This window comes from Muntiacus reevesi, chromosome 2 (genome assembly GCF_963930625.1).
Source record: "Muntiacus reevesi chromosome 2, mMunRee1.1, whole genome shotgun sequence".
In the NCBI taxonomy this organism is placed as follows: Eukaryota; Metazoa; Chordata; class Mammalia; order Artiodactyla; family Cervidae; genus Muntiacus; species Muntiacus reevesi.
The window spans coordinates 131,420,001-131,446,484 of record NC_089250.1 but is presented as its reverse complement, the minus strand read 5'-3'; the positions used below and the strand labels follow the sequence as shown (position 1 = coordinate 131,446,484).

Sequence of the window (26,484 nt, the reverse complement as noted above, 5' to 3'; positions counted from 1 at the left end):
GTGCAAAGCTCAGTTCATCACTTTTCTGTCCAAATAGTTTTCCCTGCCTGACTTCCCTAACATCATTATCCTGGTCCTCTATATTGAAAACCTAAAATGACTTATCCTTCTTTCCCACTGCTCTATCCAATCAGTTCCTGGATCCTTTGAATTCACCCTGCATAGTTCTGTGTAGAGTTTTCTCCTACATTCCATTCTCACCCTCATTCAAGCCCTTATTTCTTCCCATTTGAGTGACTTATAGTTATTTAACTAGTTCCAATTACATCTCTCTCCCTATTCTATGAAACTTCAATTCTTTACAGGTTGATTTCCCTAAATTATTAATGGGATCATTACTTCACTGCACAAAGAACGTCAAAGCTTCACCTTGTCTAATAGATTAAATTTAAATATCCTTATGGATACTTAAAAACTTTCATAGTTCTAGGCAAACTTACTTTTGATTTTCCCATATCACATTACAGTTAAGTATTATAATATTTAATAATAACATTGAATATGTATTTAACTATATAATACATGTATACATTGTTGTAAAAATATCTAGCCATGGGTTTCCCTGATAGCTCAGTCAGTAAAGAGTCTGTCTGAAGTGCAGGAGACCCAGGTTCGATCCCTGGGTCAGGAAGATCCCCTAGAGAAGGATATGTCAACCCACTTCAGTATTCTTGCCTGGAAAGCCCTAGGGACAGAGGAGCCTGGCGGGCTACAGTCTATGGGCTAGCAAGAGTCAGACACAACTTAGTGACTAAACCACCATAAATATGCCAGCTGCAAAAGTTAGAAACAGTTTGAATACTTTTCCACATGATGATTCCAATGCAATTAGTTAGCATTTAATTGACGATGGTCCCTTCTTTGCAAGCATCACGTATCCTCAGAAATGTTTTCAAATTGAGAAACTAATCTATCAAATATTTTCAAAGAAATATTATGACACTGAATGTAATTATCAATGAAGAAGAAATAATATTTTGCTTCCTAGGCATGTATTTAAATATGCATTAATATTTTGCTTTCCAGTTTTCTTTATGTGTGTTGGAGTCGGTAGTCTCCCCCACTATGCAGCCCCCACACCACCCTCCCCCACAACAGAATTCACACACTTCTGTAGAGCAGAAATAGCTCACAAGCCCAGGCCCCCCTATGTCTGAAAGCCTTGTGCTGGGAGACCCTCTATTTGCCCTGTGGATCTGCTCCCCATTGGCTGCCATCCTCCAAGCTCCCACTGGGAGTTCTGCACGGCTCCCCTTCAGGGCTCCTGGGCCTTCTGGATTATGATTGAACTTAGTCAGTGGGGAGGGCTGGCCAGAGGTTGGAGGAGAGAGAGCAGCAAGTGTGAGCTATTTCTTCCCTTGGCTCCCTCCCTATGAAGTGACCTTGGCCTGAATATTTCCATTGGCCAAAGTTCATTACTTTTCTCAACAAGATCTGCTCTTGACAATCCTCTCTCCTTTAGGTTTCCTGTTCTCTAGTCCTTTGTCTCCTTGGCTCCAGGACTGCCCCAGGCTCCTGCCCTGTGTCTTTTAATTCTCCTGCCCCAGGCTCATACCTTTATCCTTAGTCCTTTTGCCAACTGTCTCCTATTAGGATTGACCAGTGCGAGGCCTGGCGGTGAAACAGCTCTGTGCTCATTTGATTCAGAGCAAGGCAATCCATCTTTACTGTTCTCCAATTATACTTTGCTCTTTACAAATTCTATGCCTCTGTCTGAGGTTACCTCTCCTTTGCCTTTTTTTTTTTCCTTTTGGAATTCTTCCCAAGTATCATGGCTTCTCTTAAATATTATCTTTCACATCTATGAAGATTTTCTGATTCTTAATAACCCACTCCTCTTTGAACATTGTCACCACTTCTTATACATTTTTTTTTTAAACAAAATTTATCCGACTGGACTTTGTAAAGGTATTTGAGTACTTGTTTTAATCCTCAGTTGACTTTTAGTCCTTTGATAAGCATCTTTGGTTTGATCCTTTAAGTATTCCAAACAATATTTAGCATGATAAATGGTTTACAGAAGACTGTCAATATTATGGGATTAATAAGTAAATATTATACTGGTTTCTATATATAAATCATAAGTTAGAATATAATATTACTAGTTGTTTTCCCCAGAGCTTACTCTTGGCAAGGTGAAGAGATTCCAAGCTTTCCATACTTGTAATATCAAACTCTAAGTGCAGAATAATAACTTTGACATCTTGTCAGATCATCAATCTGCAAAATACTGGACTACAAAGGTTATAATTTCTTTGAAATAATGAGAGAAAACTGAAATTGGGAAAATCACCTTTGGATACTCCATTCCAACTCTGTATTTCTAAAAAAATTGAGGGCCAGTGACTTGTCCAAATCAGCCAAAATTAAAGATAGAATTGGACATCTCCATTGAATTTCCCATCACCCTTTTGTTCGTCTTAGATGGACTAAGGCAGCAATGTCAGAGATGGAAGAAGCCTGAGTGAGATGGACTTGCAGGACTGTTCTCCTGGGTAAAACCTCCACAACAAACTTTGGTGAAATCTACATAGGTTTTCTTTGTCCTACATTACCTTCCCATTTAAAGCTTTCATAGCCTCCACTGCATCTTCTCGGTTAGTGAAATGCACAAAAGCATAGTCTCGGATTTTCTTCACCCTTTCCACAGCACCTGGAAACAGAGTGAAAGTAGCTCCATCAGCAAACCTGAGTTAGCTCTGAACATGATGGACTTAAACATTTAGCTTGCAAGAATCTTTTTTTTTTGGAGATTCAGTATTTAAAGAGCTCATTGAGAATATTTCCTGTGTTCAGGTTTAAAATTCTGCACATTCAACAGAAGATTTTGTTTGTAATTCTTTAATAACACTCATGTTCTGCCTCATTATTTATAGATTTATTTATGGATTTGTTTTTCCACTTCCTAGATTATTATCTTTGAGGATAGAAGGGTATGTTTTTCAGTATGTTATATAAAGGATAGTAATTTATACATGGTAAAATATTTGTTGAGTTGAACTCAATTATTGGTCATCTTATATATTTAGGTAATTACCTTTTTCAATTTTATGGCTCTTTCCTCAAAGACTTCTTGACTCCTTTGATTTGTACAATAAAATTTTAGAGTTAGAAGAGACTTAACAATAATTTAATTTTTAATTCATTTTACCTTTATTTGTTTTCAACTTAAAGATTCTGAATCTAAATCTCTGACAAAGTCAGTGAAATTTATGAACTCACATAGCTAAGAACTAGAACTCGGATCTCTCATCTGCTTATCTCATTTGATCAAAACAAACAAACAAAAATTCTGAAAGTACATCTGAGAACCAAGATAGTTTCTTACCATACTGGTTTAAAATATCAAAGGTTGGAAACAATGTACATATCCACTAATCCTACTAGAGGAATCTCTTTAATAGAAGTATTCACACATGTGCAAAAGGATCATGCTTAAGAATATTAATAACACTAGTCAGTTGAAATAGCAAAATAAAACAACTCAATGTCCATTTTCATGAGCGTGATTAAATCTGGTACATTTGTATTACATAATACTAAGAAGTCTTTAAAGAGAACAAATAGGCTCATGTATACTTACATGGAAACCTTCAGAACCTGTTGTTAAATCTAAAAAGTTACAATATAGTAAGTATAATATTATAGCATTTATATTTATAAAATCCCAACCCATATATATAGAGCACATAAATATAAATATACACACAGAAAGAGAACTGAAATGATCAAGATTGAATTGTTAATAGGGGTTAGTTCAGAAGAAGATCCTGATGCTGGCAAAGATTGAAGGCAAAAGGAGAAGAGGGCGGCAGAGAATGAAATGGTTGGAAAGCATCACCGACTCAATGGACGTGAACTTGGACAAACTCCAGGAGATAGTGAGGGACAGAAAGGCCTGGAATGCTGCAGTCCATGGGATTGCAGAGTCAGACACAACTTAGTGACAACAACAGCAACAACGGGAATGGGGAAAAAAGTTGGCGAGAATAAAGGGGACTTTCATATTTTAATGTGCATTCTTTGGTGTTTTTACAAATATTTGCAATATTGATATATACCTTTGTGTAATAAAAAATAACAAATCAACCTAACCTATTATTATGTAGAGGGATTGCTGTACATGTTGATGGACATGTGTAAAAATAAAGTTCTACCAAGATGGTTGAACTTTAGATTTTACTTTTTATTATTAAAATGTCCTTGCTTACTCAATTTTAAAAATAGAACTTTTGCCTAAAGATAGAAACTTGTTTAATATTAATTTGTTAGTTTACCATGCAAATTATCCTTTTTCAGTTAGTCACTTGGGTATATTTTGAGCACTCAAGTTTTCTTCCATCCTTAGTTTCCAGGGACAACCGAGGATGGGACCCTAGGCCAGGGAGGATCAGAAAAGGATATGTCTTCTCCTTTTTCCCTCTCACTGTCAAAGTTCAGTTATTTACCCTCTTAGATTCAAGGTCATGAAGACAATTTGAGTTTCTATCCTGCTACATGTTTCAATGGCTATAAACTGTCTTCCTTTGGAATAAGGATAGGGTGCTAATATAAAGATAATTTTAAAGCATTGTGATGCTTTTTTCCCCCCTCAGTATTTGATTCTTTACTTCTTATGACAGTGGTTGTACAGAACAAAGTTATATGGCTAAGTTGAGAAAATGAAGGTATTTGAGACCATGAACCATGCAGACATGTAATTAACAGCATTGCAAACACGGTCTCTTTATTCCTTCAGTATCAGGTTGGAGTAATTATTGTGACTTAACCTTGTGCTTCTCTTGGGTATTAACAGGTAAAAGATGGGCCAGTGAGGACCTCTACCTTCCCGTTCTTTGCCCCCTTCAGTGGGCAGTGCCATCCTCCAGCTGGTTCCGCTAATCTGTTAGCCCCCAGAGGCATCTTGGTATTGTCCTTATCTAGTTCCTGCATAGTAATTTGTGCACAGGGGCTATTCAATAAATATTCCTGGAATGAGCAAATATTTTATTCAATTCATATTCTGTTATCATTCACATTAGTTAGGTGGCATTTCAGATGATAATAGATTTTGGCATACTCAAATTCTATTTGCAGATATTGAAATCAGCTTGCGTTTTTTGAACAATAACGTTTAGCCACACATGCTTTCAGAAATCATGGTATGTGAAAATGTAACCTCATTAAGCAGACAGATTAGAAAGTGAGAGTTTTTTAAATTATAAAAGCTGGTTTTCTTTACAATGGTGTTTACCATATGGCTTATTTTAATATGTTTCTTCTTGTTTATTGATCGATCATCATTTTGCAGAGGGTGAGGCAATAAAATATCAGTGGTCATCTATAAGACTCTAATACAGGGAATTGGAAAACAATGACTCTGTTAATTATCAACTTGTCAGCAGCCGTTGAATTACCTGAAGACAAACACATCTGCAGTCCCAAGGGGAGACTATCAGAAGGTCATGTTTCCCAAAGTATGGTCCTCAGACCAGCGGTATCAGCTTCCCCAGAACTTAATGGAAATGCCAACGCTTGGGACCCATCCCAGACCTACTGTTGTTCAGTCGTTCAGTCATGTCCTACTCTTTGCAACCCCATGGACTGCAGCATGCCAGGCTTCCCTGACCTTCACTGTCTCCTGGAGTTTGCTTAGGTTCATATCCACTGAGTCAGTGATGCTACTGAATATGAAATTCAGGTGGGTGGGCCAGTAATCTTTAACAAGCCCTTCAGGTGATTCTGAAGGTAAACTGTTTTAAGAAAAATCAGATTTTGTAAAATGATTATAATTGGAATTTCAGCAGATACTTTTAGGCTACACTGGGGAAGAACATACATTTTCTGGCTCTAGTTTTTGTTTTAATTACCATTGTTTCTCTGAATAGCAATATAATATTTTCAGTTTAATAAGGGTTAAAATAATATATCAATAATTATTTGCAAGAATATTCAGGGTCCTTTGAGGGATCCAACTTTCAATAGAATTTTTAAAAAGTTATTTTTTTGTTTCTCTAATTTTTCTAGGTAAGTATAAACTTATCATTTCCACTGGAAAAGAAACTGGTTAGCTTTTTTTCCCCCCAATACAGCAGATGTCTGCGAGTCGACAACCCTCTGCAATTCATTTTTTCTTTTTTTTGCAGAGTGCCAAGAAGCAGCAACCACATATCATTATGGAGTCCTAAGAGTTGTGCCACCAGCCTCAAAGAGAAACAGACCTGGCATTTATTATTTTCACTATAATTAAAAGGGCCTAGACACTTGTCTCTCTTCAACATGCGGACTAGAAAGCTGATAGCCAGTGACTATAAAAGGAAGCAGCCTTTTAGTAGTTTCTCATTCCAGCCTTTCTGCCTCCCTCCATCCCTAAGAATAATGTTTTAATTACACAAAATAAATATTATTCACTATGGGAAGGAAGAAAGGCAATGCTAAGTCATGGTGGAACAATGTTTATATACGCACATATCAGTTTCTATGCTCACAATTGCATCAGCTTCCAGATCTGCAATTACATGTCACTTCTCCTAAACAACCTAACCCTAGGAGTTAGGTTACCATTGCTGTTTAACTCCTTCCACACACACACATCCTACCTGTTAGTTCCTCCCACCGTGCCTGGCACCTAGCAGCTATTGAAACAATGACAGGTGAGTGAATGAGTGGGTGAATGGAATATGTGTAGGTCAAGGGGGTCTTTGACTTGTTAAGGACAGCTCTTAACCAGACCTGGATTTAAGTCCAGAACCTGCCACTTTCTGGTTGTATGACCCTGGACAAGCAACTTCTCTGCTCTGGGTCCTGGTTTCTTTAAAATAATGGAAGTAGTAAGGTACCCTACATCACAGAGTTGTTGAACACACCATTATACTCAATTAGCAAGGAAGGCAGAGTTCCTGAAGTGTGGAAAATGACAATCTGGTGAATCTTTAAAAAGAGAGAAAAGAGATCCTTACTAGTTACCTTTAGAATAAACCATCCATTTATGCTATTACACTTGACAAAGCAGTCAGAATTACAAACAGGCAACATAACTATGTGAGGTGATTATTCTCAGGCAGTTTTAAGGTGATGGTATCATGGCCCATGCTTATCAACAACCTAGGAAATTCTCATTTATGGAAAGATGTCACCAGTGATAAACTTAGACTAACATGCTCTAAGGCATGCTAATCCCACAAGATGGTCTGCTAAAAAAATGGGATCCATGGCCCTCAAATTGGGAAGTGAGTCATTCTACATCTCCTCTTTTGGAGACTTTCAAAGCAAATTAGGTTAAGAACTATAAGTCCTACAGACAAATTTTTAATTTTACTGAATCTGGTGTTAGAAAACTTATTTGACCATGGATCCCTTTTAAAAGTAACATCTATTGATAGTTTATAGAATTAGTGTACTGCAGAGCTGGCTTTGAGAAATACTTGTTTGGACATTGTTCCTTAAAATGTTTACCTGTCTTAGTGTTGCAGTTCCTATATGAGGAAAAAGATATAGGGAGTCAATCTCATGGCTTAAAACTGACAATGAAAAGTATTGACAAAATGAAGAGTAGTCAATTCTCCTCCACCATACTTTTCCTTTTCTATTCACTCAAATGAGCTTTCTAGAACAAGCTGTTACTTCCTTTCTTAGGCATCTAAAGTCATAATCATATTCCATTAGACCAGTGGTTCTCAACTGCAGGCAATTTGCTCTCCCAGGCACAAAAAATTCTAGAGACATTTTTGGTTATGAAAATTGCAAAACATTACATTCTGGAATGCACAGGACAGACCCCCACAACCAGAAATTATTGGCCAAAAATGTCACCAATACTGAGGTTTAGAAACCTGCATTAGATCTTTAGTTATGGTTATGCATTCATTACCACAGTAAATATTTATTGAACATCAACTAAGTCCCAGGCACAGAAATAGGAGCTGAGGAGACAACAGAAAAAGAGCTCATGGAATTTATAGTTCAGTGAAGGAAATATATATTAGGTAATCACACATAAGCATGTAAAATTATAATATTGATAAGTGTTGTAGAACTTTACATCCACATTTTCTAATCCAAAGGTAGAAATATAGTTTTAATAGTCTGTATGTGATTATGAGAATGATAAGTGAAAGCTATCTTATTTAAAGTTACGGGAAGTCAGCTCAAGCAGAAGTGTTTTAAATATATTTTGAAAAAGTGATCCTGTCTGGCATGTCCTACCTGGTTTAATATTATTGAATTCTTTCTCAATCATCTCTTCTGAGGTAGACAGCATTAGGTTTCTTACGTACAGGATTTTCACCGAGGACATTGTGTCTTCATCAACTTCTACTTCTGGTTCTGCCCAGTCTACTGCAATAGGATGTCCCCATAACTGAATTCTTCCTGTTGAGAAAGATCAGATATGATTAATTATATAGAAATTAGGACATCATCTCAGTTCATACTAAAATGGCCTTTTAAATTGAACCTTGAGCTGTTGATTGAGCAAGAATACTAATATTAAAAGAGGTGATGGTTGATCTTAAAAGGCATTTCAGGTAAGAGCTAGCTATAAGCAAGTTCTGGGCTTCCCAGGGGGCACTAGTGGTAAAGAAACCCGCCTGCCAATGCAGGAGACATGAGATGTGGGTTCAATCCCTGGGTCAAGAAGATACCCTGGAGGAGGAAGTGGGGAGGAAACCCACTCCCATATTCTTGCCTGAAAAAATCCCGTGGACAGGGGACCCTGGCAGGTTATGGTCCAGAGGGTCACAAAGAGTCGGACACAACTTCACAACTGAGTACGCACACACAGAAATGAGTTCCGAATGACAAGTTGCTTACTGTAATGATTGGGTATCAAGGGAACTAGAACATGATTTGAAGTGGAACAGAAAGGAGGCAGCAGATGTCCTGTTTGGATCTTAGAACATTTCTCACAGGGTGAAGGTAGTCACTGAAGATGGCAAAAAGGGGAGAAAGGAAAAAGGTGAATTTAGGGCTCAGACATAGAGTCTGGCTTCATGAAGCATTAGAAAGGTCACTAGAATCTTTGTGATCAAGTACCACCAGAGAACTGTCCAAAAAAAATGGTGCATGTGAAAGGTGTGTAGGGCTCAGGTACATTTTCTGTCCCTTATACTCAGAGCTCCGATCACCAGGATTCTCTCCTAGTTCTTTGCCAGAACATAGAAAAAATTATTATGTTTCCAACTTAAGATAAAGAGTAATGGTAGAGTCTATGATGGGAAACTGAACTGATCTTAAAGACGTAGCTGTTATCCTACACATATTTTGGTATTTCTGTAATTGTGATTAATTGAGTGTCTTGCACTCTGTTTCCCATATTCTGTCTCACAGAGACTTCTCACAGTAACTCTGTAGGGAGGGGTATGACTTTCTCAGGTTTACAGAAAAGGTAATGAACTTTTGAGAGGATACATTGCCCAGATCTACTTTACTTCTCCCCTGCTCCCTTTTGCTTTTCATTACTCAATCTTGTACACCTATACAGTGAAGATCCATGCTGAAGTGATAAGAGGAGAGTGAGGGTCAACTCAGTTTCTAAGTTTGATTGGAAATATGTTTATTTTTTATTAGTTTTGGAACAAATGATATCCTGGAAGCAATAAAAAGTGTGAGAAAAGTAAAATCAGAAATCCTCAGTATTGGTAAGAGTTTAGTTGTTTAATTATTACATGTTTAAGGCAATTATTGTTAATCAAAATACATCTTTTTATCCTTTGAAAAGCAGTCAATGAAAACATTTGTGGCATTGACATTCTAAAACCCAAACAAAAGATAGACACGGCCTAATGAGTCAGCCAATCCTGGGGAGATTGTCTTCTACTCTTCCAGTTCTTCCTTGCATCCTAGATGACAGTTTTGTCCATCATCCTCTTTCCCCCCTGCCCCTCCGCCCCCCGCCTTCCACTCCCCTTCTATACCTCCCTCCCTTTTTGTATCATTCCCTTCCTTTTCTGGGCTTTACACAGACTTTGCTAAAGGTCTTATCCCAAGATTCCTAAGGTTCCCAAGTGACTCTGGTTTCTGTAGTTCAGTGGTTCTTAGTCTTGACCCCACAGTAGAAGAGCTTAAAAAAGCATGGGTTCTACTAGATTTGTTGGACTGAGTTCCTTTCTACCTGCAGGGATAGACTGTTCAATTTTCAGAGTTTTTTGAGTCAACTGATGTCACCTTGGTAGCTGGAAATGAGCCATAGTGGGAGTGTTAATACTAAGGAATCCCAAAATACTGCAACCAAGGCTTTTGATTTTCCCCTAGGAATTGCCTCATCTCTAATCCCAGGATTATCTTCCAAATTCTGATCTAAGTGGCCCAGTCTTCAGGATTTTGAAAAACATCTCAGTTAATTCATCCAAAATTGAGAACACTATTCTAGCTCATTGACTTTTGCCTACCAAGACTGAGACCACATTAAGTCATTCATAAGCCTGAAGATGTGGAAAAGGTTAAAATAGATAAAAGTGGGAAGGGATGCTGGAAACAGTGATTTCCATAAACATTCCTGTGAAAATGAGTATTGGAAAGTGATTTGTGAATATGAACTTTGAAGTCAGACAGGTTCCATAATCAGATCAATGATCTTGGCTAAGAAACAACCCTTCTAGCTTCACTTTCCTCATCTGTAAAATTGGGATAATAAAAATACCTACTCATTAAGGTTGTTGTGAAGACAAAGAAGATGATGCATGGAAGGGAGAATTTTCTCTTTTAAATGATAATTCAATAATGTACTTTCCTCTTGATACTTTTTGGTCTATTTTGGAGATGTATAGCTTGTAAAGAATATGCATTCTTTGAGTCTAATGTAAATGGTATCAAATGACAAATGATGTTTTCTTTAGAATCTCCCTTGTCCTTTAGAAGAAAACAATGTACGTTGTAGATGCTTAATAAATGTTTCTATCCTGAGTCATTCCCCAGGTTTTCCTATATCTCCCATGCAAGTAAATGGCTAATATCATCAGGTGATGGATATAGCAGTGAATCACAAAATTTGGCGCCACATAGAATTACCTTGAAAACTTAAAAATATCAGTGAGTGAGTGAAGTTAAGTGGCTCAGTCGTGTCCGACTCTGCGACCCCGTGGACTATAGCCCACCAGGCTCCTCCGTCCACGGGATTTTCCAGGCAAGAATACTGGAGTGGGTTGCCATTTCCTTCTCCAGGAGATCTTCCCAACCCTGGGATTGAACCCAGGTCTCCCACATTGTAGGCAGATGCTTTACCATCTGAGCCACCAGGGAAGCTCCACAAAAATATCAGTGCCTCAATGCTTCTCTCTGCTTCCAGAGAATCTCTAATTGATTAGAGATTGATTGGATACTGGCATTGTTTAACAACCTCCTCAAGGGTTTTCTTGGCGACTCAGTGGTAAAGAATTCACCAGCCAAAGCAGGGACACGGATTTGATCCCTGGTCCAGGAAGATCCCACACGCCACAGAACAACTAAGCCCGTGTGCTACAACTACTGACTGACCCAGCACTCATGGGCCTGTGTTCTGCAACTATGGAAGCCTGCATGCCTGGAGCCCATGCTCTGCAACAAGAGAAACTACCGCAATGAGAAGCCCAGGCATCGCAACTAGAGAGCAGACCCCACTCGCCACAACTGGAGGAGGCCCTCATGCAGCATGAAGACCCAGCACAGCCACAAATAAATAAAATCCTAAAGCCTTCTTAGATGATTCAAATTTGTAGCCCACCATGGACCATCCTTGATTTAAATGATCAAATCTCAAGCTTGAGGTCTCAGGGGCAGTTGCATCAAGGCAACTTGTTATAAATGCAAATGATCAGGCCCCACACCAAACCTGGGGTCACCAAGAGTCTGACACGACTTAGCAACTAACAAAAAACAACAACAAAACAAACCAACCCAGACCTACTGAATCAGGAGCTCTGGTGGTGGGGCCCCCAGCACTGTCCTTTAACAAGCCCTCCAAGTGATTTTGATGGAGACTAAAATGGAAAAAGCACTCTTGGAACTCTTTTTCAGAGCATCCTTAGAATGCTTTGATAAACTCTGTGCTGGATGCATCATCTTTGCTCCATATATGCCTCGGCAAAGATGCAGTGTCTGGAGAGAGTTGCTACTGTTGAGAAGGTAGGTGGGGGAGAGGGAGAGTCAATACACCTCTCAGGCCACAGTTTTCTCTCTGTCTCAAGTCTGGATCAATTAAGAAGGAAAAGCTTCTTGTGGTCCTCGTTTATCATGTTTCTGAAAGATCTCCTTATCCTTTCAAACCAGGCTCTCCAGAGGATTGCCCATTACTGAAATCCTGTTTTGTCCTTTAACCGGTGAGGTCCAAATGGGTAACAGATTTTACTCTCAGGCTTTCGTAGAAATAAAACAGTTTGCTCTGATTGACTTATTTGCTGCATCTTGTTAGTCTGCTGCTGAGGCACTCGGACTTAAATCCAACGACTGAAACTCCAACAGCTGAGGCTAATTAAAGGGTCAGGCAAGGAGGGCAGCCTCAGATAATGAGGAAATGAGGAACACCTGGAGAGAGTGGGCTGCCTCTATGTTGCTGCATCCTGGCCAGAGAATCATAGGCAAGAGTCAGGATCTTGGGTGGAAGTTTAACGTGGTGCTTGAGAATTCTTGCAGCCTAGGTACTCAGCCCTGACCCGACTCGTCGGCTCAACTCAGGTAGAGACGGAGGCTTTTTCTGTGACTTGGTGTGCTGTTTTCTTTGAAGAAAGGAAGCTGATGGGAAGTTTTAATTCCCCATGAACACTGGTTAACTTCTGAAAACCCTTTTTCCTATTTTGGATTCTCTTTCACTGCCATTCTCCCACTACCCCTCCCAAATGATTGTATATATCTGTACAGGTAATAAAAGAGGAAAATAATTAGTGTGGGCTGAAACAGTGTAAGCTGGTTTCTTCATAAAGTGATGGCTAAGCTGGGCCTTAGAATCAGTGAGTCAGGAGAGAGGGGAAAGGGTAAGTCATTCTAGTAGGAGATACAGCATTGGGAATAAAGGATACAAAACAAGCAAGGCGTTGTCTAGGACATTGAGCTTGTCCTGAGAGAAAGGAGGGGTTTTTATTGGGAAACAGAAGGTACAAAATATGTTTGAAAAGATCTGGAACCCTGAGTGAAAGGCCTTGAATGACAGGCTCAGAGGTTTACGCTTTATCTCATATGCAGCAACAAGACAGTTCAAATAATATTTTTTAACTAGTGAGTGAGTGACAACATTCAGTCTGTTAACAAGGAGAGGCTGAATTTTTGCTATGTAAAAGAAAGGATGATGGGATATTTTAGGAACACTACTCTGGTGGTAACCTTCAGGATGGAGTCGGTTGAAGGTGGGGTCCATTGAAGAGAAAGCAGAGCTGAGAGAATAATTAGGAGACCTTGATTAAAAAAAAAATCCAAAGTTGGGCATATATGTGTTTAGCCTACAATGATGGCCCAAGAACATGATGGAAGTGAGGGGCTTTTCGATAGCAGAATTGTTGGTGTTGAAGAGGACAGTAAAATATTAAGTTCTGGTCACTGAGAGGCTAGGTAAGAAGTGTGAGGAGTTTTAGTGATTCTATGCCCCTATGAGTCAGGCACCTTGAACACTGGGTAGTGAATTTATGTTCACTTCTTCTTTTTTTTTTTTTGACTGTTCATTTTTTAATGGACGCTTCCATGTTGAACCTACCCACCTCTCAGGACAAAACATTTTTACTGTTAAATTTTAAATATTGATTTCATCTTCCCTAATCTTTGTAAAATTTCCCTTTCCTGTGTTTTATAATACTAACGTTGTTGTTCTTCAGTCACCCAGTCGTGTCCAACTCTTGACGACTCCATGGACTACTTGTACAAAATTTATGAATATTACTTTAGATATAAAAATATCCGCCTCAGTAGATTCAGCAATTTTGGGGGGCTAGCTCATATTTTTCACTTTAAGCTGCCTTCATAGTATTAACAAATATTCCTCAAGCTCAGAAGCCATATTTCAATTTTGAAAATGTTCAGAGGGCTAATCCTGTTAGTATTCTTTAAGAATGTGTATAGGGCAGCCTACGTCTAGGTATTATTGCTATTTTGCTTTGTTTCAAATTAAGGTGGTCTTCCATAGTTCTTAAGAGAAACATTGATTCCAGCGTGTTCAATCAGTTTTTCTCGAAATCCTTATCATTTTAATGTTAATTCATTTCAATGCCTTACTTTGTGTAAGTTTTGGCAAATATTTTAAAATAAGCACAAGACTTTCAATGATTTTTCCTAAGTTGATCTGACTGAGACAGTGTCTTGGTGGAACTTTCTAAGCCTAGGAATTTATGGTTGTTGCTCAGACAGGACCTACCTTGTTTTTATAGCACCTAACTCAGGTGTTCTTCTATGGACATCACCAACTCCAGGAGTTTACTCAAATTCATGTCCATTGAGTCGGTGATGCTACTAGGGAGTCATAGTAAAAGCATGCCACTTAATTGTCATTGGGATAATGTGTCACTTGCATATCTATTATTTCTTCATTTTGATGGATAATATACCTTATTTCTAATAAGTCTGATAATGAAAATGATACATAAAGATACCTGTTGATTGATCAATTTAAGGCGATTCTTCAGTTTAAAAATTCAGTATAGGGTTTCTATAGCTCAAGGTTCTAGATTTCTCCTGTGCATGTGTATTGGGTTTAATACACAGAGTGAATAGTTTTCAGAAGCTAATCTGTGAAAACTCTAGGGAACAGAATTAACTGTGAGAAAAGAAAGAGGGAGAGTTTAAAATGCTACCTAATGAGAGATAAAGAGCAAAGAAACGGACTGCAGGGCGTTGCTTCCTTTGCTAAGGGGCCCAGCGGCCGGAAGCAGGCAGAAGGGAGTGAAGCCTCCTCCCTGAGGATGGTCCTCACCTGGGAGAAGCTTCCTCCGGGCCATGGCCGCTGCCCGGTGATTCTTGTACTCCACGAAGGCAAAGCCGCGGTTTTTGGTTTTATCTGCAGCGCTTGGGTAGACGATGACATCCACGACTCCTTCGGTGACCTTTTTCATCTCTGATAAGATTTCTTCTCTCTTTTTGGTCTTTGGGATTCCCCCGACAAACAATCGGCAGTTGTCCACACTGGCACAGACCCCTAAGAGGCGCCCATTTCTGCCAAAAGAGCAGGTGTTTTGATTGGTGAGAATCCTTGTGTGGTTAAGGTGTAAGACAGAAGTCGAACGCGTCTGGCCTTGGAACTTTTATGGTCTGTGGATGTGTGATGTTTGGCTACCTTTAGGGTTTAGATTGCTTTTGGAGAGTGGTAAATGCTTTTGAGAAATAGGAAAAGAAGAAGTGAAACTCTAGCTTTTTGCAGATGACATGATCCTCTACATAGAAAACCCTAAAGACTCTTCCAGAAAATTACTAGAGCTAATCAATGAATATAGTAAAGTTGCAGGATATACAATTAACACACAGAAATCCCTTGCATTCCTATATACTAACAATGAAAAAACAGAAAGAGAAATTAAGGAAACAATACCATTCACCACTGCAACAAAAAGAATAAAATACTTAGGAGTATATCTACCTAAAGAAACAAAAGACCTATACATAGAAAAGTATAAAACACTGATGAAAGAAATCAAAGAGGACACAAACAGATGGAGAAACATACCGTGTTCATGGATTGGAAGAATCAATATTGTCAAAATGGCTATTCTACACAAAGCAATCTATAGATTCAATGCAATCCCTATCAAGCTACCAATGGTATTTTTCACAGAACTAGAACAAATAATTTCACAATTTGTATGGAAAAACAAAAAACCTCGAATAGCCAAAGTAATCTTGAGAAAGAAGAATGGAACTGGAGGAATCAACCTGCCTGACTTCAGACTCTACTACAAAGCCACAGTCATCAAGACAGTATGGTACTGGCACAAAGACAGAAATATAGATCAATGGAACAGAATAGAAAGCACAGAGATGAATCCACGAACCTATGGACACCTTATCTTTGACAAAGGAGGCAAGGATATACAATGGAAAAAAGACAACCTCTTTAACAAGTGGTGCTGGGAAAACTGGTCAACCACTTGTAAAAGAATGAAACTAGATCACTTTCTAACACCATACACAAAAATAATCTCAAAATGGATTAAAGATCTAAATGTAAGACCAGAAACTATAAAACTTCTAGAGGAGAACATAGGCAAAACACTCTCCGACATAAATCTTAGCAGGGTCCTCTATGACCCACCTCCCAGAATATTGGAAATAAAAGCAAAACTAAACAAATGGGACCTAATGAAACTTAAAAGCTTCTGCACTGCAAAGGAAACTATAAGTAAGGTGAAAAGACAGCCCTCAGATTGGGAGAAAATAATAGCAAATGAAGAAACAGACAAAGGATTAATCTCAAAAATATACAAGCAACTCCTGAAGCTCAATTCCCGAAAAATAAATGACCCAATCAAAAAATGGGCCAAAGAACTAAACAGACATTTTTCCAAAGAAGACATACAGATGGCTAACAAACACATGAAAAGATGCTCAACATCACTTATTATTAGAGAAATGCAAATCAAAACCACAGTGAGGTACCATTACACGCCAGTCAGGATGGCTGCTATCCAAAAGTCTACAAGCAATAAATGCTGGAGAGGGTGTGGAGAAAAGGGAACCCTCTTACACTGTTGGTGGGAATGCAAACTAGTACAGCCACTATGGAAAACAGTGTGGAGATTCCTTAAAAAACTGGAACTAGAACTGCCATATGACCCAGCAATCCCACTTCTGGGCATACACACCGAGGAAACCAGATCTGAAAGAGACACGTGCACCCCAATGTTCATAACGGCACTGTTTATAATAGCCAGGACATGGAAGCAACCTAGATGCCCATCAGCAGATGAATGGATAAGGAAGCTGTGGTACATATACACCATGGAATATTACTCAGCCGTTAAAAAGAATGCATTAGAATCAGTTCTAATGAGATGGACGAAACTGGAGCCCATTATACAGAGTGAAGTAAGCCAGAAAGATAAAGAACATTACAGCATACTAACACATATATATGGAATTTAGAAAGATGGTAATGATAACCCTATATGCAAAACAAAAAGAGACACAGAAGTACAGAACAGACTTTTGAACTCTGTGGGAGAAGGTGAGGGTGGGATGTTTCAAAAGAACAGCATGTGTATTATCTATGGTGAAACAGATCACTAGCCCAGGTGAGATGCATGAGACGAGTGCTCGGGCCTGGTGCACTGGGAGGACCCAGAGGAGTCGGGTAGAGAGGGAGGTGGGAGGGGGGATCGGGATGGGGAATACGTGTAACTCTATGGATGAATCATGTCAATATATGACAAAACCCACTGAAATGTTGTGAAGTAATTGGCCTCCAACTAATAAAATAAAATTAAAAAAAAAAAAAAAGAAATTCTGCTTTAAAAATTTTTTTTTAATTGGAGTACAATTGCTTTACAATGTGTTAGCTTCTGCTATACAAGAAATCAAATTAGCAGTATGTATACACACATCCCCTCCCTCTTGAGCCTTCTGCACGCCCTTCCACGCCACCCCCTAAGTCATCACAGAGGCTGGAGTTGAGCTCCCTGGGCTATATCACAGCTTCCCATTGCTATCTTAAAAAAGAAAAACAATTGAAGCTGAGTAGTATCTGCTGTCTTTAGACTCATTGTAAATTCCCTAGCTATTGCCAATCCTCAACCCTCCCAAATATTAATATATCACCAATGCTGAGGCCTTTACACCTGGCCCAACCTGCACATGTAACTTGCCTGGCTGCCCTGAAGGTATCTGAGGTTGCAACCCCTGGTGTTCCCTTTCTTTCCCAACCAAATAGAAGCTATTCTGACAAGGTCAGTATTCAAGATAGGCCATATACAGAATTGATTTTCACATATTATCTTATTTGATTGATACAAGGAGAATGTGAGATAGGCAAAATAGGTATTGTTTTCATTTTGCAGTTGAAGAACTTGAGACTCCAAGAAATGAAATGACTAGCTTAAAATTTTGTAGGTTTTAAGATATAAAATTGGCCTCTGGGCTCAATTCAATCCCCGTTTCTCACACTGTACAGTGTTGCTTATTAGCAAGTTGATGGGTACGTTTGCCAAGATGAGATTGGTTCAACTTTTCCAGGAGCATTTGGCAAAATGCATAAAAAAAGTCTCCATTGTGGGAAACCTTAGGCCATATAATGGCCCTCTGGGGGGAGTGTCCTTAGAAATAGAGATGAGCACTAGAATTTTGTGTAAAGTTATTCGCTGCTACTGTTTAAAATCTCTCCCAAATTGGAAATGAGCAAAATATTCCATCATAGAGAACTGGTTTAATGTACCTCAGCTGAGATGACATTGATTCTAGGGTTGGATATTTCCTCATTGTATACTGTGGTGTGTTTGTCCTTCCTAGTTCTCACCCACTAAACACCATTAGGTCATCCAAGAAAACCTCTTCACCATGTCATATCCCTTAGGATAGACAATACTGCTCCTGGCTGAGATGCACTGTTAAATAAAAGATGAGCATTCGTAACATAGAATGCTCTGTAGTCAATAAACACAGTAACATAGGAGAGTATTTGATAGTTGAAAACACCAGTTCACTCTGTGCTGTTGGGTTAAAAAAAAAAAAGACTATAAAATGAGTATATGAGAAAGTCACTTTGATTAAAACTGGATAAAAAGTCTAGAATGACTATAAAAATTCAACATAGTTATTTTCTTATCTTTGGGCAATAGGGCAATGAAGGAATGGTTTGAACTTTTATTACTTTTTTTTTTTTTTGGCTGTTTTTGTGTGTTGTGTATTAGGCTATGTGACTTTTATAATTACACAAAATTATTAAAAATGGGTAAATTTCCCTTAACAGAAACCACTAATTCATTAGGAATAAAAAGTGCTTAAGGGGGAGATTGCTCTTAATTCTTGCTTCTAGTGATTCTCAGTTGTGTGGCAGATGTTTGACCAGGGTCTATGCTTTGCTGAAGAATCAATAACTGCATATCAGACCTGTGACAGGTCCATCTCTATTTGGTGAACATTGTCCTAGGAATGTGGTTTTTCTGGAGGGGTGAAGGGGTTGATAAAACGAACTTTCAGTTTTTTTTAAAAAAACAACTTAAACCTTTTGCTTCAAGATATTATTTATTTAGAAAATATATTATTGATCATTAAGGGGCTGGTCTTATCAGTTACCAGTAGGGGGAGCCTGGAGTCTCCATATCCTGTTTTCAAAGCTGTGTGATTTGTCAGGCAAACCACTACAGTATTCTTGCCTGGAAAATCCCATGAACAAAGGAGTTGGGTGGGCTGAAGTCCATGGGGTCACAAAGAGTCCAGCATGACAGAGCGACTAACACTTTCACTTTCCCAAGAATTGCTTGGAGATGAAAAACTATCTCTCAAAAGCTGAGGGCATGACTTTAATGTCACCAGAAGCCAGGCATTTAGAAGATACTCAGGGGATATTTGATGATGAGGAGGGTGACATGACAATTTTGAGTCTTTTCCAGGTAAGAACTTTATTTACCTCCTGAGAGATAGTGGCTAAAAACAAAGCAAAGGTTATTCTCCTCTCTATAAGTAAGGTTCTCTCTCTGCAGGACCCAGGCGAAGAGGATCTGGTGTCTATTGAACTATTTCACATTCCCTTTATCCTATTCATTAAAATTTAAAGTCACTCTGTGCCTTCACCTTGCTTCTGGCATCCACCCTGAACTTCAGAATTTTGGCCACCAACTTTTCTCTTTCCAAATACTTTGTCATATTTCTCCTCTTCCTTCTCACCCTCCTCCTTTCATCACCATAACCATCAGCAGACATTTATAGAGCATCTGACGTATCAGGCACTGAGTTTTACATGCATTATCTCTCTTTTTTTTTTTCATTATGCCCCCCATGAGGTACAGATACTTTTATTTCTATTTTACAGATGAAGACACTGAAATTCACAGAGGAGAGTGTTATTTCTCAGTGGATCGTGCTTATTGTTCATACCCTATCTATTTTCAAAAAGTATTGACAGGCTCCAGTGTGTAACAGTATCCTAAGGAGATCCAGCAAACACTATTGATTCCCTACACAGTCAATTCTACATCCATCTCCATTTAAAAGCTTTTTGGGCAATAATCCTGACTGTCAAGATATCCAGATACCATGAGAGATCAAGGAATGGAGAATCCTCTAATTCCTGAGAACATATAACTAATATCAAAAGCTATACTAAGATATAGCTTTTTATAGTCCTTTTGGAAACAATTTGGTATGTATTATTTCATATGATGGATGCCCAGAATAACTCTGTGTGATCACATGATGGCATAACAGTGATGCTGAAAGAGGTCAAAGGATTTGTCCCAAGGAATCTGGACTAGACCTCAGATCTCCTGATTCTCATTCCCCAAAATTCTGCACAAAGCAGAAGTCTTTTGGATCCTTGGAACCATATGTTGGGGGAGCCTCCTTTATGTTTTTTCTAAGACTCTGTTCTAGAATCCAATCTTGAGACTGAATGGCTAGACCAGTAGCAGCTGCCAAGTCCAGTCAATCCCATTGTGGCCAAGGGGTTTAAGAAAAATGATCCTATAGTCAATTGACTTACACAATTACAGGGATAGTGTGGAACTTATTTGGGGCCTATAACAAGTGAGAGAAAAATAATGGTAGGAAATCTACTGTCTTTGTACTCATCAAATTTCAGATTCCATGACTTTTAAGGTGTGACTCCGTTACAGGAAGGAATGTCTTCCTTCCTTCCTGTGAAAAACAGCATCTCAGAATTAATGTTGCTAATGTGTGACTTCTGTCATTTATTGACCTATTACTATGTTCTGAATACTGGGCTAAACATTTAAAAATCTTGATAACATCCCCATAATAAATCTATGAAATAAGTATTATTAATCCCACTTTGTAGATGAGGAGATTGAGGCTCAGAGAGGTCAAGTCACTTTTTGACACTCAGCTGAAACCTGTCTGACCCCAAGCTATTCCTTTTTCACTCAGTACACTAATCTTTGCTCTGGGTGACCCTGGGCTTCCTTAAAAAAGGATTTATGGCAGTTCCCTCTAGTTTACGTTTTGGAACTAAAACATTTTCATGAAGTTTAGTCCTATTGCCAATTTATTGACTGTTTAGGGTCAGTTGTGTCCTGGAACCTTCTGCTAATTAATTTCAAGTCTTCAAATATTACCTTTATTTGGCTGGCCCCCAAGTTTATACTCCAATCGTGACCATTCTCCTGACTCTAATGTCACACAGTCATCTCCTCAGTGTCTTCCCTGGGACATGTAATGTTCATCTCAGGTGTCGCCTGTCCCAAACATAGCGCTTCATGTTTTCCTGCTATTCTCCCAGCCTGTTCCATCTCAATGACACTATCACATCCAGAGAAACTTCGACCAAAATCCAATTTTCTTCTAAATCCAACACTTAGCCAGTCTTGTCTATTCAACCTCCAAAATATCTCCCACATCTGACATTTTACCACCTACACCACTAACCAGCCCCTTTGTCTAACCACCAGCATTTTCTGCCTTGTTCTAGACACAGTGGCAGCCTTGGAACTGATTTTCCCTCTTTTAGTCCTTACCCAGGTCCTTAAGAGCTGGAGGAATGTTTTAAAAAGTATGACTCTAGTTAAACTCTTCTGTGATTTCCCCTTTTATTAGACTAAAATCCAGCTTCTTAGAGGAAATATGACTCTCCAGCTAACTGTATTGCCCTCAACCCTCCTTGCCTCACTCTGTTCTGAACATTGGCCTTTTTTCTGTTCTCTAAAATATCATGCTTACTGTCATTTTGAGACCCTTTTCACTTGTTGCTCTTTCTTCCTCTGCAATGATCTTCCTCTAGGTCTGACTATCATGGTGGATTCTTTTCATTCAAGTCTCAGATCAAATTTTGCTTCCCAGAACTGTATTTTCTTAAACATATCAAGTTAGAAGAGCAACCTCTTCACACAGCTTTATCCCATTTCCTGGTTTTATTTTTCCAAACTCTTTTGGATACACCCAGTTGCTTACTATGACTGGAGGAAAGTGCTCCCTGATACTTCTCATGGTTTGAACAGTGGCCAGCACATGTTTATCAAATGGATAAATGAATGAATTTTGTTTCTTTGAATAGTTTACAGAACTTAGTCTGGCATCTTATATAATGTTGGCTAAATAAATGTTTCATTAAATTGATTTCCAAGGAAAAGAACTAACCTATTTTTTTCCCCTGATTTTGGCTATCTTTTGCATATACTAAAATATAGATAACCTTGATAGAAGAATAGATAAAGGTACATTGATTCACTTTTAATCTAGAAGAGATAGATCTTACCTGATTTCATAATTATTAAGTTGCTTGATTGCATTCTTGGCTTCCTGTTTATTTGAGAATGTTACAAATGCATAGCCTCTATTGTTGCCGTTAAAATCCATCATCATTCTCATTTCATAAATTTTACCAATCTACAAGTAATGAAAAGAAAGAATTCATATTTAAACACACACACACACACACATAATGTTTTGTGAAGTCTGCCTCTACCACATTTGGTATTTGCATCCCATATGAATGGTTCACATGTTTTCATGCTGGGTTCAAATTTGTCTTCTGACTCATCAGCAAAGTCAAGATAAATAAAGAAAACATGTGCGAGTGGCATTTCGGCCTGAGTTGCCAGAATATATATATTTTTGACAGAGCAAGTGACCTTTCATCACACAATTATCTGGGGATTTATACACTATTTTAGGGACCAGAAAACACATTTGTCATCAGAAGTACAATTTTTTGATAGATTTGTCCTTATTCTTTACATTGACCTCTGAAGTCTCCATAGTTTTATCTTTACTTAGTTGTACTCTACCCTTCATGTTTAAAAACCAAAACTAGGAACATTTATTTGGAACATTGCAAAACTGACTTATTTGCTATCTTTCCCCACACCATAATACAAAGGTGAACAGAGCAGTGTATTTCAGAGGATGGTCTGGGAAGCCCTGTTTTCTGTAGGGCTGTAGGCATCTGTAGGTGGAAGGCAAATGCTAGTGGTAATGCAACTGATCCGGGGCCAGACCTCCATGGCCACGGGCGCTCCCTCTGTCCCTCGGTGCAGCTCCTGCTTTGCCTCTATACTACTCTCTCCTGCTTCCCCAACTATTCTCCATGATCCAGATACAGTTGTTCATTATTGCTGGTTGCTGTAAAAGGATGGCCAACACAGATGTCAGGAACATGTGTGAGAAGAGGTGCTATTCAGCAAATGCTATTATTGCAGTGGTGGCTCCCCATCAGCTCAGCCCCACCCCATGCCAGCCCAGGCATTTGGTGATGGACACCTGTTTCTCCTGGGCTCATTAGAAAAAAGTTCAAGCATGTTTCATCTGCATTTCAGGTGGCTCTGGCACTTATTTTCATGTTCAGCATATAAGATTCTTACAGGATGAAGTCCTCATAATTTGTGCATGTGCCAATTGATCTTGTTTGTGTAAAATTAACAGTAGTTCTGAAACAGGCTGTATTACACACATACAAACACACATAGCTGATTTGGGCATTAGGAAAAGAAATAGCTAAACTCTCATTTTCACTACATTTTCTAGGAATGTGATTGTTTTAAACACCACCTGGTAAATTATCAAGAACGTCAATTTTGCATTTTCACTTTAATTTTGGGTTCAGTAACGAAATATAATTTAAGTTAAAACTGAGGAAATTTATTCCTCAATTATGTAATAACTTTGAAAAACCATGTTATTAATTTTGCTCATCACATTCAAATTTTTAGAAAGAAATTTTTTCATTCTGGATCAGGTACATTCTGGATATACAGGTACATGGTTGAGGCATGACTAACACATACACATTTTTTTAATGCGACAGTCTTACACTTTATAAAACCATAGTAACATTTCAAGTTGAAGCAATAGCTTATTTTAGACAGGTTGTTGTAGTGTTGTTCTAGACTGACAGATATGTTGAACTTGCAGTAAGATGGCTTTGCCAGTGGAGATGGGGGGTTGAAGTACAGATTTAAAAGTCATCAACAATGGTAGTTTCAGCTGTGAGTAATAGAGCAGAGAGAATTCAAGGCATTGATAATTAGAGGCACATCACTAATAGCTAGGAAGCTTTAACTTTGTCCATGATTGAGGAATGGCAATTGGAAGCGAAACCATCACTGACCAAGAAAAATGAGGGTGAAAGCAAGGTGAACAGAATAGTATCTTTTTCCTTAAAAGATTTAAAAAAAAAATCATCTTCAGACTCACTTTTTCACATAGTGGGATAAGCTCATCTTCAAAAAGATCTCGGGGGAGTTTTCCAATGAAAATTTCACAGCCCCTTTCTGGGGGTGCAGCATCCCAACCAGGTGGGGGACCACCGTATTTTCTTTGTCCATTTTCCTGCAAATTTCATATGGAGTATAGGAGGGAGAAAAAAGCAATACAATCTTTAGTTTGAGTTCCTTGAGCATTTTCAAAATCATTTCTTAATAAGGAAGATGCTTATTGACAAGTAATAGTAGTAGACTAGTCAGATAAAAATTGAATCCACCACTTCTCAATGTGGATTTTAACACCATGTTCTTTGTTTCAGGGACTTGCTCCAGATAAGCACAGTGAAAACTTATAAAGTGCTGGACAAATATAAGGGGTCATCATTATTTTTTGATTGCCTTTCAAACTCACCAATGCCTGATCATCAAAGAATCTGACCATAATTTGAATCTGGGGTTCTGATTTAATATTTAAGTCTCTGAGTGTTCTGGACCTGGACTATTTGGCTCCAGGATCCACTAGCTGTGGGTCCTTTGGACAAATGTCTTGATTTCTCAGATCCTGAGTGTTTTTCATCTACAAAGTGGAGACATGATCAGTATTTTATTAAAGGAGATAATGCATCGGATGTGCATGGCACAGGTCTTGGCATGTGATATATATTCAATAGTTACTAATCCTCTTCTTGCCTGCCTAGATTGAGATTGTTTCATGAGCAAGGCAATGTGAACCCCTAATTAGAAATATCATGAAGGTTACCATTGGAACTGGCCAATTTGGGAGGTCCCCAGGGAGGGACTTAAATCTGTCTTTGAAGTTGACAAGACTGGTGAGAGGTGTTCACTAATGTTGGATCTTTGTGGGGAACCAATGCTGTTCTCAGCCCAAGTATAATTAGCTTCTATTTTTTCCTTTGTCATAAAAAGCCCTTTGGTAAATTCAGTGTCCTTTTTAATTGGAATATAATTGCTTTACAAAATTGTGTTAGTTTCTGCTATACAAAAGTGAATAAGCTATATAATGTCCTTTTCAGGGAGGAGTAACACAGGGTTTTCTGCCAGTGCTGTCTTTATTTTTCCGAAAGTTAATGACCTAAAAATAACTTCAGGGGCCCCAAAGTGAAAGATAGGCCTAATCCACCACTTCTGAGCTGACAGTTCATTTGCTAAAGAGGGATAAATTTACTCTTCACTTAGGCATAGCCAGAGCTCTTTGTTATGATACTTTATTGTGATTTTTGGAAAAAGGAAAATGCAAGGGACCAAATGTCCGTATTCATTACTAACTTCTACCATGATTACTTGAAAACTTTTTATACCATAAAATGATACATGATGTTGAAAAAAACATGGTAATGTAGAAAGTCAAAAAGAAAAATTTCTCAATGTGCCACCCTACCTGTTTGTAGAAGCAGTTGTTGTTTGTCTGCCTTTCCAAATACTTTTCTATGTATATTTTTAAAAGACACATTTTAGTTATTGAAGGACATTGTTTTACATGGCAGTTGTTTGTTAAAAATCAAAGTAAAGCAGTTTCTAGTTTCACTGTTAAATCTTCGTGAATACTAACGAGACTTTCTCAATTATTTTATAATTGATAATACAGAAGTTTTTTGGACTACGGTATTTAAATAATGTCTTTAATTGTAATCATGTTTAAAATTCCTAATAATTTAATCATGTTGTTTTAAATTAAAAAGATGTCATATGGGTGTTCGACCTTACCTTGATTACTTTTTGCTGTAAATAAGTAGGTGCTTCTCATTTTATTCCACAAACATGGAAATATTTGCCTCAAGAGTTCTTGTATTTTTTTCCTTCCCTTATATTCTTTTAGGATTATTCATTAAAAATGATTTTTCATTAAAAAAGCTTTCACTGAGAAATCTAAGAAATGAAATGTTTTATACTTATAGGAAAAAAATTAAGAATTCAATGAGCTATGGCTCAACCAAAAACTTCCTAAAAAATGAATTTGATATTTTTGGAGACATATTAAAGCTTTTATTTACTTAACAAATATCTATATAGTGCTTACTACATACCAGTAATTCTCAAACAGTATTATAGATTATGGACTATGACTATCCTGATTTTACAGAAGACATTGAAGCCCACAAAAGATTAAGTAATTTGCCAAGATCCTGTGGTTGGGAAGTGGGGAAGTCAGAATTTAAAGCCAGGCAGTCTGGTGTCAGAGTCTATCAGCTTAATTTCTACTATATTTTGCTTTGTTATATGAAAGCCTATTCAC

At 38.2% G+C, this 26,484-nt stretch overlaps 1 protein-coding gene across 3 annotated transcripts in view; it reads right to left on the bottom strand.

Annotated features, from left to right (window-relative positions):
* The window catches only part of A1CF (APOBEC1 complementation factor), an 87,205-nt gene that overhangs the window by 18,441 nt on the left and 42,280 nt on the right, over positions 1-26,484 (bottom strand). For all 3 annotated transcript variants that reach the window (XM_065922837.1, XM_065922838.1, XM_065922839.1), the window contains exons 3-7: positions 24,223-24,357; positions 22,286-22,416; positions 14,846-15,084; positions 8,185-8,349; positions 2,556-2,653 (exon numbers count right to left, since the gene is read on the bottom strand). In XM_065922837.1, coding sequence (XP_065778909.1) covers positions 2,556-2,653; positions 8,185-8,349; positions 14,846-15,084; positions 22,286-22,416; positions 24,223-24,357 — 768 coding nt within the window. The remainder of the gene's footprint in view (positions 1-2,555; positions 2,654-8,184; positions 8,350-14,845; positions 15,085-22,285; positions 22,417-24,222; positions 24,358-26,484) is intronic.